This window comes from Myripristis murdjan, chromosome 14 (assembly GCF_902150065.1).
Source record: "Myripristis murdjan chromosome 14, fMyrMur1.1, whole genome shotgun sequence".
Classification (NCBI taxonomy): Eukaryota; Metazoa; Chordata; class Actinopteri; order Holocentriformes; family Holocentridae; genus Myripristis; species Myripristis murdjan.
The window spans coordinates 21,171,888-21,189,504 of record NC_043993.1 but is presented as its reverse complement, the minus strand read 5'-3'; the positions used below and the strand labels follow the sequence as shown (position 1 = coordinate 21,189,504).

General features: G+C 41.1%; 2 protein-coding genes across 2 annotated transcripts; one reads left to right on the top strand and one right to left on the bottom strand.

The window, feature by feature from the left end:
- The first annotated feature begins 172 nt into the window (after positions 1-172).
- stk36 (serine/threonine kinase 36 (fused homolog, Drosophila)) lies at positions 173-7,907 on the top strand. Its single transcript, XM_030068925.1, has 20 exons — positions 173-488; positions 893-1,033; positions 1,222-1,299; positions 1,398-1,528; positions 1,632-1,881; positions 2,294-2,387; positions 2,519-2,685; positions 2,772-2,944; positions 3,060-3,165; positions 3,389-3,517; positions 3,630-3,803; positions 3,929-4,020; positions 4,151-4,214; positions 4,846-4,956; positions 5,072-5,146; positions 5,278-5,395; positions 5,492-5,618; positions 5,708-5,888; positions 6,092-7,006; positions 7,472-7,907. The coding sequence occupies exons 1-20, from the start codon at positions 405-407 to the stop codon at positions 7,574-7,576; spliced, it is 3,315 nt and encodes a 1,104-aa protein (XP_029924785.1). The 5' UTR covers positions 173-404; the 3' UTR covers positions 7,577-7,907.
- A 780-nt stretch (positions 7,908-8,687) lies between these two features.
- Positions 8,688-14,272, bottom strand: atf5a (activating transcription factor 5a). The gene is made up of 4 exons (XM_030069758.1): positions 13,923-14,272; positions 12,545-12,793; positions 11,028-12,213; positions 8,688-10,912 (listed from the first exon to the last, which is right to left on the bottom strand). Exons 2-4 carry the CDS (start codon positions 12,684-12,686, stop codon positions 10,726-10,728), a joined length of 1,515 nt encoding a protein of 504 aa, XP_029925618.1. The 5' UTR covers positions 12,687-12,793; positions 13,923-14,272; the 3' UTR covers positions 8,688-10,725.
- Positions 14,273-17,617: the final 3,345 nt, after the last annotated feature.

The window sequence follows — 17,617 nt, the reverse complement described above, 5'->3', positions numbered from 1 at the left end:
TGTGCTAATAAATTACAAAACCACAAGTTTTAGTGAGGTTAAGTGATTTAAGTGTTTGAATCGCCATGTATTAAGTTTACGCTCGTGGTCTTCAAAACTTTGCCACGTCTTTTGTGCTCTTTATGAAAGGGCGGACAGGGCGGCTAGGCATTATCTGTTGTTTACCTTTCGAGAAAGTAACGTTAGCATGAAAATCAACGTTAGATAGCGTCCGCACTTTAAAAAAAATTGATTAGTAGTCGTAGCCAAAAAGTTGTAACCGAGCGTTATGGAGGTGCAGTCGTAAATGAAGGGTGAAATAAACGAAGGCGAGATCGAAATTTGAGGCTAAAACAAATTGCGTGTCGCCGCTAACAGGTTGCAGTTTCAGGCTGTGTCGTCAGTTTGTGTCGGTGGTCGCTGACATGAATGCGTACCATGTTCTGGAGCCGGTGGGAGAAGGATCATTTGGTCGGGTTTACAGAGGAAGGAAAAGGTTCAGCGGCCAAGTAAGTAGCTGACTTGCTTGCTGAGTACGCAGTTACGGATTCTGATTACCTGGCTAGTTACTAGACCTAACAACACACAGGGAATTGTAATACTGTAACATTTGTTGTCAGTTAAAATCGTATTCATAACAGCAGACCACAGTTAAACATGTGTAAACAGCTGGCTTGGAAGAAAAAAAAAGCCTTAAAATTAAGTCGATTGTGAATCTCGTACTCAAATAGCAATTTATTCGATTATTTAGGGTGGGGAAAAAGGGGGCAGCTTGAAAATTGTTGATGTAGGTACCAGTGATGTCAAATGTCATAAATTTTATTGGGTTGTGTATTGGGCGGATTTGTCTAACCGGTTTGTGTGTTCACTGTATTTCATCATCTCTCCATCCCCATCCATGTGTCTGCTTGAGGTGGTGGCCCTGAAGTTTATTCCAAAGGTGGGTCGCTCTGAGAAGGAGCTACGGAGTCTCAGGAGGGAAATTGAAATCATGAGAGGACTTCAACATCCAAACATTGTTCAGATGTTTGACAGCTTTGAGACTGACAAAGAGGTATGTTGATCATAATCCTCTGGTGTTGTCTTTTTCCTTTTTCAAAGATTATAAGATCCTTTTAGCAGACAGCAGCTCAAACTACTCTCATTGATTTTTTTTTTTTTTTTTTTTTGCACTGACAGCCACTAGTCTTTATATTTGTAGTGATAATCTCACAGCCATAATCCTGTATTTGTTTATAATAGGTTGTGGTTGTAACTGAGTATGCGGAGGGTGAGTTGTTCCAGATCCTCGAGGATGATGGAAGCTTACCAGAGAGCCAGGTATTCGGTTGCAGTGCACAGAAGTATGCCAGAAGTTGAAAACTGACACTCCATGGTTTCATTTGATCAATATATGCTACTTGTTCTCCTCTTCCAAGGTCCGTGAGATTGCCTGCCAGCTGGTCTCTGCTCTGTATTATTTACATTCCCATCGGATTCTTCATCGTGACATGAAACCACAAAATATTCTGTTGGGAAAATATGGGGTGGTGAAACTGTGTGATTTTGGGTGAGAAGATTTTGATTATTTTAGAGAAAAAAGTAGCCATGCTTATCTTGTCTACAAATGATGTTTTTGAGTGCATATGATGTGTAATATAATGTTCCTGCAGATTTGCACGGGCTATGAGTGTCTCCACCTTGGTCCTGACTTCTATCAAGGGAACACCACTGTACATGTCTCCTGAGCTGGTGGAGGAGAAGCCGTATGACCACACTGCTGATCTGTGGTCTCTGGGTTGCATTCTCTACGAGCTCCACACGGGGGTGCCCCCATTCTACACTAACTCCATCTTCCAGCTGGTGCAGCTCATAGTGAGAGACCCAGTCAAATGGCCCGACACCATGAGCGAGACCTGCACGGTATACCTCAATTAAAATGTTAGGACTTTACAGCCCAGTACTGTGGCCTGTCTGGTTCACAGCCAGCATCTAGACCATCTTTATAACCGGCCAAAGCTGGTTGGAGCACAGCTTAGAAAATTACACTTCACAAATCTAGTGGTAAAACTAAATGTTTATTGTTATTTTCAAATGCTGCTGTATTTTTGGCAAGCTGATTAAACTGTGCAGATGTAAACTTTCCACAATTTCCCTGGTTGGGATCAATAAAGTATATCTATCTATCTATCTATCAAACCATACCATACCAGAACCAGTCTTACCTCAGTTGGGTGAAAGAAAACTAATGGAAACAAGAATAAATGTTTTCTTACATACGACCAAATGAATGCTATGGCGTTCTTACAGCGTTTCTCTGATTTTGCCCTTACAGAGTTTCCTGAGAGGTTTGTTGACCAAAGACCCCCAGAAGAGATTATCATGGCCAGACCTCTTGTATCATCCTTTTGTGGCTGATGATGTTCTTGGTGAGTGCCTTCTATAGTTCTAATACAAATTTTAATATATTTATAAAATTAAAACATTTAAGCTGTATGAGATTGCTCTGTGTTTGAGGTTCCACTTATATCTGACTGTGATTGTCCTTTGATACTGTCAGTGCTGCCAGACTCCAGTGTTTTCAGCCCTCTGACTGTCACACCCAGCCCTGATGTAGTGGCACTCAAGCTCCAGCAAGTAGCTCAGAAGACAGTACCAACCTCTGGACAGAGCAGGTTACTGCGTATGGCCAGGGGACAGAAGGTCAACAATAAGGGAGGGAAACAGGTTGGTGGGAGCTGTTTGAGAGTGAGTCAAGAGTGTCAGCCACATTCATGCAGGTTCTCTTTAAGCTGTTCTCTGTACATTAACAGAAGATGATGGATCAAATGGGCAATGAAGTAGCAAACTCACCAGCAGGAGGACAGTCACATAGAGCCAAGGCCCCCTCCAATGATGTCACCATTACCTCAGGTCATTTGGTTCAGGCAACTGCTAATCTAAGCCTCGACTCAAAGGATCAAGCCTCTGTGACATCAAAACACAAGTATGTATGGGATGTAATATAAGAAAGAGCTACTTGCAAGTTGAAATACTAAGATATAATTCACAGGTGGAAGAGACTCAGGTGCATATTACAGATGGTGACTTTTCTTCTGCAGGGGTCAGATCAGTTTAGACTATGAGCGGGAGTTCCCCTCTGTAGAGGTTGGACCACGGCTAGTGCGAAAGTGCAGTGCAAATAGCCGGGCTGCGTTGTGTAAGCAGGTCAGTGGCCCTGCTGTTTTTTCTGGTTATAAAAAGACACACACACACACCAGAAAATTACAGATGTCTGTTTCCCTATTGTGGAATGTTGAAGATATAGTCTTTTCTAATCTCAAGTTTTTCCTTGTAAAAAAGAACTTAATGATATCAACTTAAAAGAAAGAATTGTTTAATGGTGTTTGCCATCCATTCATGTCCCATTCATTATTTATTGTTTTATCAGGATGCTGACCGTGAGGATGAGTGGGAGAAATTTGTTCAAGAAATAGATCCAATCCAACAGACTGAACTATTAAACCATGACGATAGTCTTCCTCAACTGAAAAAAACATTGCTGGCATTTAAAACCCAGGTAATCAGGCATAAGTTGAATTAAACAGGAATTAACACCTAACATGAAGAAATATAACATATTATTTCCTGTTTTTTATCATTATTATTATTATTTCTATTTTTTTGACCAGCTAGCAGATGGCTCACTGGAGGATACCTGGCAGATTCAGCAACCACTGAGGGTCTTACGTAACCTGATCCTGACCTCTGACCTCGAGAACTTGAACCATATTGGATGTGAAATTGGATTACCTCATCTATTCTTCGATCTAGTCCATGATTCTGTAGAAAATCCATTTGCTGAGGTTAATACTCACAGGAATGAAACCACATCCAGATTTGGCTTGATTGTTGACTTCACAGTGAAGCATCAAGAAAAATTACTTCTAATTTTATTTTGCTTTCTTTTTCTCCTTTTTTGCCTGCTCAGGAACCATGGAGTGTGCCAGTGCTTGTAGAAATTATTACAGGGCTTCTGACCTACTGGGAGAAGTGCTGTGACTGGCTGCAAGTAGAGGACAGGTTTGCATATTTTTTCTATGTTTTGTTGAAACATTTATCCATCTCCTTTATTTTTTGCATTCACTCTGTGAACACATGGACCACAGTCACTACAGTGTGATATAGCTGATTAGCTGTTCTCTTACTGTAGACTGGAAGAGTTCACGAAACCCTTTGTCACGATTCTTAATCGACCAAACCTCAGTCCTTTGGCAGTAAGTACCTATTGAATTTATCCACTAGTCACTCATGTCTTTCATGCTCCATTTGCTGTGTCTCATACACAATGTACTGTGTGCATACGGTCATAAAAATACCCTTGAAAAATCGTATTTTCAAACTAAATTTGAAAATACAGTTTCCAGGCCCTGGGAAAGATATGGAAAATTACAGTTTTATCGCAATTTTGAGATGTAAATCTGAAGATTTACATCTCAAAAATCTGAAGATTTACATCGCAAGAGATCTAAAGAGTGAGTGGCCAGTTAAAAATAAAACTAAATTAAAATAAACAGGGTGGAATTAGTTTGGTGGGACTTTAGGGTTTCTACTGTTTTTTCATGTATTAGTTTGCCTCAGTCTGCTGAAATTTATTTCACCTCTGTGAATAAATACTGCCCATGATTTTGGTGAAATGTCTTTTACTCTATATCTTTTGCTCATTGAAATTAAGCCTAAATTTATGGAGAGGTCATGGAAAAGACATTGAAAACCACTAGTAAAAGGTGCAGTAACTCTGCACTCTATATATTTTATAATCACTGTAACCATTCTTGCTATTGCTTTTGGGTGAACAATGAACTGATCACTTGTCTGTTACTGTAAAATTTTCTGTCTCTCCTCAAGCCTCTGGCTGCATCAGTTTTGTCGATGTTCACAAACCATGGGGTCTCTGTTGACGTTGGAATGGATGTTCTAATCTCTCTGCTGAAAAGCCTTCTCTCAGACTCAAATGAGGTACCTCATTTACAAAGAGCAATTAGTACACTTTTCACCGATGCATTTAACATTGTGTTGTGTGAATTTAAAGTGATGCACCATTGTCTGAGCTGTTTCTCCCTGCCCCTGTTAGCCCAAACTCGTACTGCCCCCTGGTTGTGGATTGTGTGATGGCCTCCTGTCGCTGGTTCTATACACACTCTATGAGGTCAGACAGTCAGTAAATGAAACCTTATGAAACATATACAAACATAAACATAAGTGTGATCCAGATGACTGTACAGTGGCCAGAGTTATAACTGCAATTAATCTCTGCCTTATCATTTTTCCTTTTATCAGCATGAAAATAGTCCACTGTCGTCATCGTTAGACCCAGGATTTTTTTCCAAACTGTGGAAAAGTATTGGTACTTCACTGGCCAGAACACCGCCTAGCATAGACATCTGTTCAGCAAATGGTAAATATGTTTTATGAAATTTCAACCCTACTGAAAATTATTTTTAAATGTTACAGATTTTACATGGGGTGTTTTTTCTATCTCCTTTCACAACAGGGCTGTGTGCCTTCCTCTCCATTGTGCTGCTTGTTTTCACTAAGGATCCACACTCATGTGTTCCTCTGTTCTTGGAGAGTGAATTAAAATGTGTATACACCCTTGGTCATCTGCTTGACACTGATTGGTTAGTACTCATTATTTTCTTTCAGATGCATCTGTGCTACCAGTTTCCATGGCTGGAGGTAACAATATTATTTTTTTAATCCCCGACAGTCTTCATTTGTTTTCTGAAAGCACCACTGGGAGACTTCAGGAGGATCTGAGACACAGCAGCTTGTCAGTGTTGAGCTGCCACCTGCTGTGCTTCCCATTCGCCCTGGACCTTCCTTCAAACACCGTGTCCAGGATTCTCCAGTTGTATGCCAGCTGTGGCATTGTTACAGGCCTCCTGCAGGTTAGGGCCTTCCTGTGCTCCGGTATAGACCTCTCTGACTGTTGTAGCACTCTGATGCAACAGAGGATAACTCTTGCAGGAGGCACACATCAGGCACACAATAAATCTTAATGTCTATGTACCCATGGGAGAACATTGTGTTATTTCTTGTCTGTTTGATCTGCGATGACTTGACTGGGTTATGTTTTTTCACATTTTGGCAGGCGATCCAAAGTCTTCCTCCTCCACAACTGGAGCTGCCTCTCTCCCTGTTGAGCCGTCTGCTTCTGTGCGACCCTGGGCGCTCGGTCTCCTGCCTTAGAGCAGCTGCTGAGGCCTGTGGCTTCTTTTCTCCACCCAGGGACAGCCAGCAGACTGCCTCCAGAGATCAGACTCATGTCATCAGAACTGCCAGCTCTTTGCTCTCTGTCTTGCTGCAGCTGGACGAACTATGGGACTCTGCCGTGGAGCTCCTGACCCTGCTGTCCCAGGTTGGCCGTTATTCCCCTCGGCCTTCCTCCCTTCAGCTTCACCTGGAACCCACAGTGCTACAACAGGCACTGACTCACCCTTATGACCGAATCAGGGCTGCCACCTGCAGCCTGCTGGGAAATTTGGATCCATTTAGGCCTACCACACTGCAGCCTGTCATTTTCAAAGATATTATAGACTGTCTTTGTGATCCTTGCATGCCTGTCAGGCGAATGGCTTGCAGGGCAGTTGGGAATTGGTTGGGGTTTATTGTGGAAACAGGGATTAAATTGAGGAGGTTCAATGGAAAGGGCAGTGCCACTCCAGGGTGGGGCCAAGTGCAGGACAAAGATAAACGCTCTCACACTGGGGCTCAAACACCAGAGCAGGGTGTTGACCTCAAGGAGGGGAGTAGGTGGATAGAAGAAGCCAGGAGGACGGCAGCCATGCTGGTGCCTCTCATTACTGACGCTGATCCCCTCACGCGTCGTCACTGTTGTGCAGCCCTGGGAAACTTGGTGAATGTCTGTGATGGGGTGTCCTCGTTGTCGGAGGAAAATGTGTGCCGCCTACTTCTTACAGCTGCATGTACAGACTCCCATCATGCAGTTAGACAAGCTGCCATAACAACTCTATGCTTGTACAGCCAACAGGACACAGTTCACCAGGTAATGGAGTTAACAGGTGACATGGGATTTCTGTCATGAGAGCAGTTTTTTTTTTCCCCTTTCAGATTAGGGTGATTTTATAGTTATTATATTTTTTGAATTATGACAAGTGCAAGTAGTATAACAGCTTTTACAATATACTCATAACATTTCACACTACGATCATATCTCACCACTATCACCATCACTAGTATGGCCTCAGACTCATTAATTAAAATAATAATAATTGTAATAATGATGATAATAATAATAATAATAATAATAATAATTTATGCCAGTCAGAGTACCATCAGTTGTTCTTTGTGAGGTGCTAAAATATTTTTTTCTTATTTGTTTAGGTGTATTTATTCTGTCAGTCAATCTTTAGTGTTTTTATTTGCATTAATTTTGCTGGCATTCAGATGCCTACTAAAAAGCATAAAAATATCCTCAAAATTGGTCACTCTCTTTTGCATCTGTTTGAAGGTCCTGATATCCCTTGATGCCTGTAAGAAGCTGGTCCAGGCTTCACAGCATGCACCACCACAGTGTGACTATCAGCAGCTCATTGGCCTGCTCCTAAGTGAGTGACAGACATTTCACTAGACATGTGGTCTTTTACCTTTCTTAAATCACATGGATACATGACCAACAGACATTTGATCAGAAACAGAAATTCGTTTTTTTCTTTTTTTGTAATTATTATTGTTGTTGTTGTTGTTGTTAATTTTGTCATTGTTTTGTTGTCTAAAAATGAGATTAGTGTTTTCAAAAATCGAATGGACCTTAGTAGCCTAAATCAATTCACAATTGTACAAAATAATTTTTCTTTACGCATAAAAGATCTTTATTTTGGGGTTTCTCCAAGTTTGGCACTGTTAAAAATGTTTTACAATCGATTAAGTAAATTAAAACGAAGCTTTTCTTACTGATATCTGATGTTTCCTTTTCTGCTTGAACCTACTTGGACCTATTTCAAAAGAAAAACGATGTGAATATGCGCAACATTCAGCAGAGACGAATGTGTAAAGCACGTTTTTGTAGATTTATAGCGCAGTTTTGCATCTATATTTCGCTTGACCTCGTCGAAATACACTTCTAGCTGCTGTGTTTTTGCTCAAGTTTTTTCCCAACTATCCTAGCAATTATGGTGCTTAGCACAAGAAACATAACACAGCGGGCAACAAGTAATGTGACGGGTCGATTTCTCCTCAGCCAGCATATTAATTGGGCCACTTTCCAATGAGCCTGCAGTCCTCTGCTGGCGACTTCACAGTGGGTTTAGTTTTAATTCAGATAGAGTGTTTCGGAAGCTGTTCAAGTGGGACAAATAATCAATTGTCTTAACTCGTTAAAATGATTCAGCTTGCAAAAATGTAATCCGATAGTCCGTCCACTGAAGCAAATAAGGTTTCCATTTCTCTGCAATTGTGGTGTAAAGTGTGCGGGCCGCACGCAGGCACAGTGAGCGGCGGCTGAGGCTCTGCAGCGTCGACCTGCAGGTTCCATCAGTGCTTTGCACAGAGGGAATTAAGCGACTCCACAAATACCTCGTATTTCCATGATAAATTGTGTAGCAGATTTTAATAGACCTGTAAGTGTCCATCTGCGACAGTTTGTAGATAAAGTCGTCGCTGGTTGATCGGCCTCCTAAACACCCGGGTGGTGAGAAAACCTCTGAAAATCACAACGGACTGAACTGTTGACACAAACACTTTATTTTGGTGGGAGAGGGTCGATGACAACGAAAATATGTTTATGATAGAATTAAGTCCAAATTACAAAGCCTTATAATCAAATTTAAAATCATGGTGAATTATGCTATCATTAAACATTTTAGGATGCATGATCTTTTTTTAATATATCGGGGTTGATAGCACATTGTATGAGTGAAAGCAGACATGTATTGAATAAGCCTATAATAAACATGAATAAATGTCCATATAGGCTAGCACTTATTATGTTTCAAGATTGTCACATTACAATAATTGTGCATGAAAAAAAGAAGAAAAAACAAAACAAGTTCAATATCTATCTTATAGATAATTATTTAACAAAGATGTTATTTGCCTAGGAGCGATTCCTCTGCAAAACAACATTCATATTAGCAACAAATGTGTTGAAAATAATTCAGACAATATATCCTCATACACCAAAGCTAATAACATTGCAAAGGCTATCACAAATAATCTAATGAAAAAGCTACATATTTTTAAAATTCATTTTCTACAAAGCAAAGGCTAACAAGCTCCACTCCCTGAACATACAAAAAGTTGTTACAAATTAGTGCAGACCAGCCATAGGCCTATAAAACTTATTGCCTAAACAAGCAAGTAGACACAGAATCCTCCACTGCTATCTGAAATCCTACATTTTCTATTCCAGAGAGTACATTAATGGAAACACATGCAGAGTGAGGCTGCTAAAAAGTCACTAGTCACAATATCTGTACATATGGAAAAGCAATCTATCAAGAGCCATCAGATCTTTACCATGTAAAAAGATGGACTGAAATATGCTGAGCCTAATCTTTCATGAATCATCAACTGACACTTGGGGACTGCAGGATAAATTGCATAACCTGAGCTGCAAAATAGATTGTATTGCAATTTGCAACTGAGGAAAGACAAACTATCAGAGTAATTTGGACTATATACCATTATTCACAATTACATGGTGGAAAAAACAGGTGGCCTGTTATTAGTTGGAAGAACACAGACAATGATTTTCAGTAAACCTTAATGAAAAACAGTCGACTACATTAAGTTACCAGAGCAGTTGATGGAGTTTCAACTTCAGTGAAAAGCAAAAAATAAATAAAATAAAGTAAAAAATAAATTAAATAAATACTTAATTAAACTAAATAATTAAATAAAAATCCATAATTTTGTTTTAAAAAAAAAATGCATGCTTAAAGTACATGAATCCCATTCCTCAATTTCTATTAAAGCTGGCAACTTATTCACATAATTTAACGAAACCATAAGTTAAAAAGAATTACTTTGCTATTACTTCCAAATATTTGGAAAGGATGGCGAACTTATCAAAATATTGACAATGATGTTTCCAACGGCTGCTGATGAATAGTTTACGTCCTCCATATAAGATGATCCTTTCCACAATTGTAAAAGTCAACAGATACTCAAATGTAATTCCAATAATTTAAAATATTTATGGCAACTGAAATATCTGCTTCACTAGGGATCTTAGAAGTAATTCTAGAAAAATATTTGGTTTGTAAGATAGGCAGTCAAAATGAAATCAAACTATTTCACCTGCTGTCACAACATATATTTCACTATGTTAACTATTTGAAAACAGTGATATTTACAAATAAAATTTGAAAATAGATACGCTTTTAGTTTAGTTCTATTGCTGACATCAACTCCAATGTAAGGCCGTCAAAAATTCTAAACCTGCATAATGAATGGTATTCTCTGGAAATCAATCCTATTTCAGTTAGTAGATTCACTCAACATGAGATCCATTAAAAGTGATTGTCATTTAAAGCATAAAACGTCACAGTGCAGGCTCAAGTGGTTAGATTTTCAGAGTGCGAAAGCAATGGAAGCATTGGATAGATTGTTGACTAGAAAGGTAAAAAATAATTCACATTAGCAAAACATGCAGTTACCCCACCCGCCATGAAAAAACATTCAATCTTCGACAAAACGAAAAAAAAAAAAGCTCTACAATTTCCCTGTTATGTCCTCTGTAAATGTACTTGCAGAAGCTTGGTGTTATGCGGTTGCATCCTGCTTAAGCCTTTGGCTGCGGGCCTTGTACACTTCAATCAGTAGGTCTTTAACATACTGGATTTCACGTTCTACGGACTCTGCCTTGTCTCGGAGTTCCCGGTTCCTTCCTTCAAGACAGTGCAACTGTTCCTCCAAAGAATCAAGCTCCGCCCTCTTTCGTTGGCGATACCTGCATTAAAATGGGTGAGAAACCAAAAGCAAAATTATTTTAAGGTCCTCACTTGTTAACATTGCGTTGATAGTCATTTTTTTTTTATCAAGTGGAGAGTTAGGCCAAAACATACCTGTGAGCGGCAGTTTTGTTCTGATCTCTCTTCTTCTGTTTGCGCTCCCCACCTTCACCTGGAATGATGTCTACTTCGTATTTCATAGGACAGGGGTCTTCCTTCAGCCTACACGCTTGTCTGTGCCCTGGTGACTCCAAGTTAAGAATCTCCCTAGCCATTAAAAGACACTCTGGGCCCTGATCCTCAAGAAAATTACAGTGTAAATCATGTTGCCCTATCTGTAAACTCTCTGATTTGACCTGCTCATTAATGTTGCCTAAGAAGCTGTGATAGGCCTCAGATTGTTGTGCTGTTGCAAGATAACTCTCACTGCTCTCGCTTTTCCAAGAAACCGTGGCTTTTGTCACCTCCACGCCAGGTTTGATGTTGTTTAGCACCTCGCTGTTGCCACTTCCTCCACTGATCTCCCTCATGCCATACATCAACAGATCCTCTCTCTTATGGGGGACATCAAGTGGCCCACCAAAACCAAACCCGCCACCAACAACCTTTGCACCACCGATGATCTCTTGGCTGAAACAGCAGTTTTTCTCTTCTTTGGGTAGGACGGCGCATCTTCTAACCTCAACTGCACTTCCCAGACAGTAGCTTTTCCCTACCAGCTGCTCATTTTCTACACAGCCATAATTACTAGTAAGGGTCACCGCTGAGTTACCTGAGTTATTTCCTTTGGAACTCCACAAACTATTCTCATAGCTTTCACCCAATCTAACCCCATCAGGAACTTTTTTCCTACCACACCCATTTGGGCGACTGCAGCTGTATGGGGCGTGTCTAGGAATTTTGGATCGGCCAATTGGCCCGCCACAGATACTCAGCAGGTCCAGTTCTCCGGTTGCCAGGGTAACAAGAAGTGGGCTGGATTCCGATTGGTTGGAAGTAGAGTATGATGCGTATGGCAGCTGACAGAACGGTTGAGGACCCGCTGGCAGTGGACCCCTGTCGCATTTTCCCAACTTTGGCCCCTTCTCTGGCAGTGGTTCGGACAGGAAGTAGTCCTCCAGTTGAGCAAGTTCCTCTTGCAATAGAGAGGTCATGACCTCCAAATCAGAGGGCACCTGGATATCATTCTGAAGGGGTGAAGGGGGAAGGGAAGCATTGGTAGGGGAGGGAGGGGAAGGAGGGTTTGGGAGGTACGAGGAGAAGTCCACTTCTTCCGTCATCCAGTCAGTGAGACCATCACCTATCGAGGAGAGAAAAAGAAATATTGTGTGCAGTCTTTACAACTAGTACGATAGAGGCAGTCAATTACAGCTACAGAATAAAGGTCATGCGAATGTTTCCTGAATGTCAGTCATGCAACATTGCACGTAACACATTTATTTTTATACAGGCATAATCACAGCGACGATAGCGAGGACATAGAAAGAGTTTTTTTAAAAATAAAGTTGCCACATTTCAATATATCAGACATAGCTAGTTGATTACTCACTGTTCGGGGAGGACGAATGTGCTGCAGTGCCGAGCCCACCTGAAATGGGGAAAAATAAAAAAGCGTACTCGCTGCAACTCACCAATTAAGTGCTGACTCTCCTCTGACACCTCCCCCCTGCACCCCTGTGATTGGCTGTAGTTAGCCTGTGGGTGAGAGAGAGCGAGGGGGTCTGCCGGGCAGACACGAAGAGTCTTCCAAACAGGAGCTGACGCTGCCATCATTTTGTCTATTGGTCTTTTGATTCAATCCAAGTCCAAGCATATGCTGAGAGCAAGCGGGGTCTGACAGATGTGCCACAGAGAGCAGGGCTGGGTGAGCATAATGAAACCTAGGAGGTAAACAGTTAATGCGGTTGTTAGAATAATCTCGAAAATGTGAGCGTCTAAAATGGTCACACTAGCAAACTATTCTGTCTAGTGATGGAACGAGGAATATCAACATATGCTGCCCTCAGCAAATTACTGATTACAGGAAGCCTTCAATGAGAAAATCACCTTTCGACTCCAAATCCCTCTTCTAAAACAAATTATGTTCCATTCGTGCAAGACTTGTGCGATTTTGAACTTGCCCTTATTCACAGAGTCCATGACTGTTAAGCAAGCTATGCAGAAATGGACAGCAATGCACTATAAACCATTCTATTCTGTCAAGCATAATTTTGGGAAATGTCAGCATCGATTACTGAATGGAGCAAAACACAGATGGGATGTTGGAAAAAAAAAAAGAAAGAAAGAAAAGAAAAGCCCGCGAAAGTGACTCAGAGGTGAGAAGTCAGTCCTCTGGGCGTTGAAGCCCTCAAAGCAAATGCACTTGATGCCTTCAAAACACGTGGGATTTAGTGACGTTGCCATGGGCCCAGCTGTTGACAAGATGCACCAGACTGCTCTCCCTGAGACGCCCCAGATCATTAAATCGGATTAATGAAGATTAGCCACTTCAATCGCATGTCCGACTTGAATTAATCACCTGTATTTTACAACTTAAGCAGTTTAGCGGTTAAGTGACAATAATACACAACCAAATAAAAGACGACAGAGCAGGACGTGAAACCGACTGAGACAGAAATGTGCTGTTTGCACTTTGTAAAGACTGTACGTTCACACAGTAGCCAATACCATCAGCTGGTAAACACAGAGATGTTGCATTAACCACACGCTGTATTGTTGTCAAGACCAGTGTGGGAATGGCTGAGTCTCCTTAAAGTACACACGGAAGCATTGCGTTGTTGAAAGAGAATGAAATGTAACCTTGGCGGAAACTGAGCTCTATTAGAAACAGTCAAAACCACATAAAAACAATGACCACGCCACAACAACTAGCCTGCTGTAAACAATGTTGGTCGCACACAGGAGGGACACAGGAACAAAGTGGTAACAGTAACAGCACATGCAGTCACAAACTTGGGACAGGTGCACAGACAAAAAGACATGAAGTAACAAGCGCAGAGTTCAACTTACTCCATTCTTGCAGGAAAAAATATAGAGCACTTGGGGGTGCGTTGCTTAAGCAAAGCACGACTTCTTTTCGGGGTTCAACTTCGTCACGAGTTTAAAGAGCCATATTTTTGCTCGGTATATCCGGGACGGCAGAGAGGACGAGTTGTTGCTTTGTTGTGATCAACCTGATGACTGAAGAGCAGCTTAATTGGGAAGAGAGCACCAGTTCATTCACACCTAGCAACCAACTGCGTCACCGGGACAAACCGCGTTGTGGATTCCTCCGCCCCCCACTTCTCGGTTTACAAAAGCACAGCCCACATCCTACACACAGCTAAGCCCCTACTCCAATATGCCGTGAATTACTCCTTTCTTGTTACTCATCCTCACAGTTATACTCTTACTTTAGTTAACCCCTGCTTAGGGCAGTAATTATCCCCGTGCGTGCTTGTTGCATAACTTTTCAGTTACAGCCCCAAACCTTTCCGCGTTACGCATCAACTCAAATCTGTTATGTCCTCCGGATGTCAATAAAGTCACAACAGCGGCCGTATTTTCACTCACATAAATGATGTAACGTAGCTTAGTGTGAGGGGATGACAACCAATTGTGATGTGAAAAAGTTTGACCTCAATTTTTCCCTTTACAATGGGTGATAACTGCTTACTTTTGCGGAGGAAGCGTAATAATATTATTTAAAGTAGTCCGAAAAGCAGTCGCATTAATGTAACGCGCTACCTGACAACACTGCGTTTATTACATTGCTGCATTCGTAATGCACTATTGTCTTTTACTCTGGGATGTAGAGAACTCATCAACATCGATGTCTATTGGCTGCCGAAAGAGTTAATTCAAGACAACATGATTGGCGAATGGAAACAGACACATTTCCCGAGACTGGGTGTCAAAACTGTATTTGGCATGGTTTCATTGTTTTGGAGGGAACTATTTGATTCAGTCAAAGTGGAAGTACATACTACGTGTTGTTCAGTGGATGTATGTTCACTGTTGCATCTCAGTTGCATCAGTGGCATAGGCAGGCAGCGATTGGCCGAGCGCGCTGAGGCTGACGCTCCGTCATTGGCCAGGATGGATACGTGTGCAATTTGATTGGTGGATGGTAGGTAAGGCAAAACATCCACAATGTTGTGCTTTTCTTCCCCTGTGCTGTGCGGTGTGCACATGTTCCAAGTAAACAAACCGGATGAAAGCAGGGAAAGTGTTACTTTATGAATTTGTTAACTGGTTTTGACATGTATTTTATATTGCAGTGTTGCATCGTAAAACTCAATTGCCCTCAGTTGTAAAATACTGTATACAACTGAGGGCACTGAAAAACATGTTGAAATCATCCAGGGCACTGAGAGGAATTCGTGTGTACTGTTGAATAGACAGAATGACCTTGAATGCATGGTGTGATGTCTGAACACAAGTTTGAATTATGAGGAAATGCATATCCAGCGGTCAGGGAGGGCTCCTAACAGTCTATATTTAGCCTCTGACCTACAGTAACATAAGTGGACTTTACAACAGGTTTATGTTATAATCATAGGCACACAGATTGTCTCTTTCATTTAATAATTTACACTCCCATTATGACACATTTTCTTGTTATTCTGTGATTACTTGATTACTTTATGTAATCAGAATTTCATGTTGTAGTATTGACAAACTTGTATCAAATCAGCAGTAGTTAATGTGGGTATACAGGCTTCAGCGAAGCTTTGCTGTTTTGAAATCATAACTGATTTCTGAAACTCACGTAACACAAAGTCTTGGAAATAGGAAATAGTCCCTCTGCTTGGATACTCACAGGCACATAAGGTTCTGATTCACCCTAGACAAGGTATCAGGTTATAGCCACTTTGTGAGGAATGGAAAGTAAACCAAATGCTGGGCCTAATATACCTTGAGAATTCTATTTTCATTGCCAGTTTAGTGAGACACATTCAGCCAAATCACATTAAGTCAATTGTGATGACTGTCAATAACAATTGTGTAAAGAATAAAGCTTTGTTTTTCTCTGTTCAGCAAATCCTGAAGCTAAGTGAAATGAGCTTTTCTCTTGTTGCTATAGTAATAGCGGACACTGCCCCCTATTTTAGACTTGTTTTCTGGTTGCTGTTGCCATGGGATTTACAGTCTCTCTCTCTCTCTCTCTCTCTCTCTCTCTCTCTCTCTTTCTTTCTCTCTCTCTCTCTCTCTGCACCTCACTCCTTCCTTCCCCCTCTCCCTAATGTTTTCCTTCCCCTCTGTTCCTTCACCCCTCCCTGGCCAATCATCCCTCCCCCTCATTTGCTGAGTTGCATCTCTGTAACATTATCGTTTTGCAAAAAACCAATAGGCTTATAGCCAATTCTGCTGAATTTACATATTGATGGGACACCAGCATCTAGTTCGCAGTATGTTTGACCATTGAGCGGAAGTTTTAAAATAACTAACTTGAACTGATTGAACATAATCACACAATCCAGAATGGCTGTACATAAAAGAGATGCTTCCACACGGACTGAAATTAAAAAGTGTGATTTGAATACAGCTGACTTACAGGATGTCTGTTTAGGTTTTGTTGAAATGGGTAAAACCATGTATATAGATGTCTATAATTCTATGCAAAGGATGCTGTTATTCACGTCCATTTTGGGAAACACCTGTTTAATTGAATGAGTCAGAGGGACAGCCTCGTTGCAGAAGGGCTATTCAGCAAAACGTCTCGTGTAGTAGCCGTCATGTAATTTACTATGAGTGGGTCTAGTTGTAGAAGGGCAACCTGATGCAATCGAGATAAATGTGGTCGTAACGGAGACCAGATTGAGACAGCAATGGCTGGTGAAGTTACAGGGTCTCCCAGGAAATCGCTGACTGCTCTCTCTGCCTGTATTAATTGGTCCACTGAGGGCTCCCTGTTTGCACAGCATGAGAGAAATCCAGGGTGCTGCTCATGACAATACTGCTGCATTTCCCTGTTGTCTCCACAATAAACCACAATTTTCTGTGTTAATAACCGCAAAAAGTACATAATAAGTTGATTACACAGCAAATTACATTTAATACCCTCTTCTCGCCCACTTAAATACTTCAGTCCCTGCAGTTTCCACGTATAATCTGGATAATCTCGATTTTCACCATTTGTTAAAACAGCGTGGCTACGATAATCAACTGGTGAAATCAGTAAATAAGCACTTTAGACTCAAATCCAGTCTGAGATAATATTCTCTATACTTGGGTCAGGCTCTCTTTTCCATCATAGGCAAATTAATTGTCTCAACATTGTGTACCAGCACAGAAGTCAGAAAAAGTAGATGCAGCATGCCAAGTGCATGTATGGCACGTTAGTAAGGGTTACACCACCATTTCATCATCATCTCTCTCAGAATTTATTGTCCTCAACTTTTGCCCCTCTTTGAACATAGGATGAAAACATGGGATTCAGTTACAACTTGTGAATGAATGCATCTCAGAAGGGATTTGTAGATGTTTTTGTATGTGTTTAGCCTGCAAATCATTGCTATTTGTTTGCGTGTTTGACGCAAACGGTTAATCAAGTCTCAAAAAAGCGTCAGGCGTGTTACAGTTTTCTTTTATGAATGTCTAAAGTAGGCTAACTCCATTTGCATTCAGCATGACAGATCTGTACCAGGCAGTCAGGTGATTATGTTTATTTGCTATTCCTCAAGGACATCACGGTAAATTAGAGGTGTTTGATTTGAAGGACT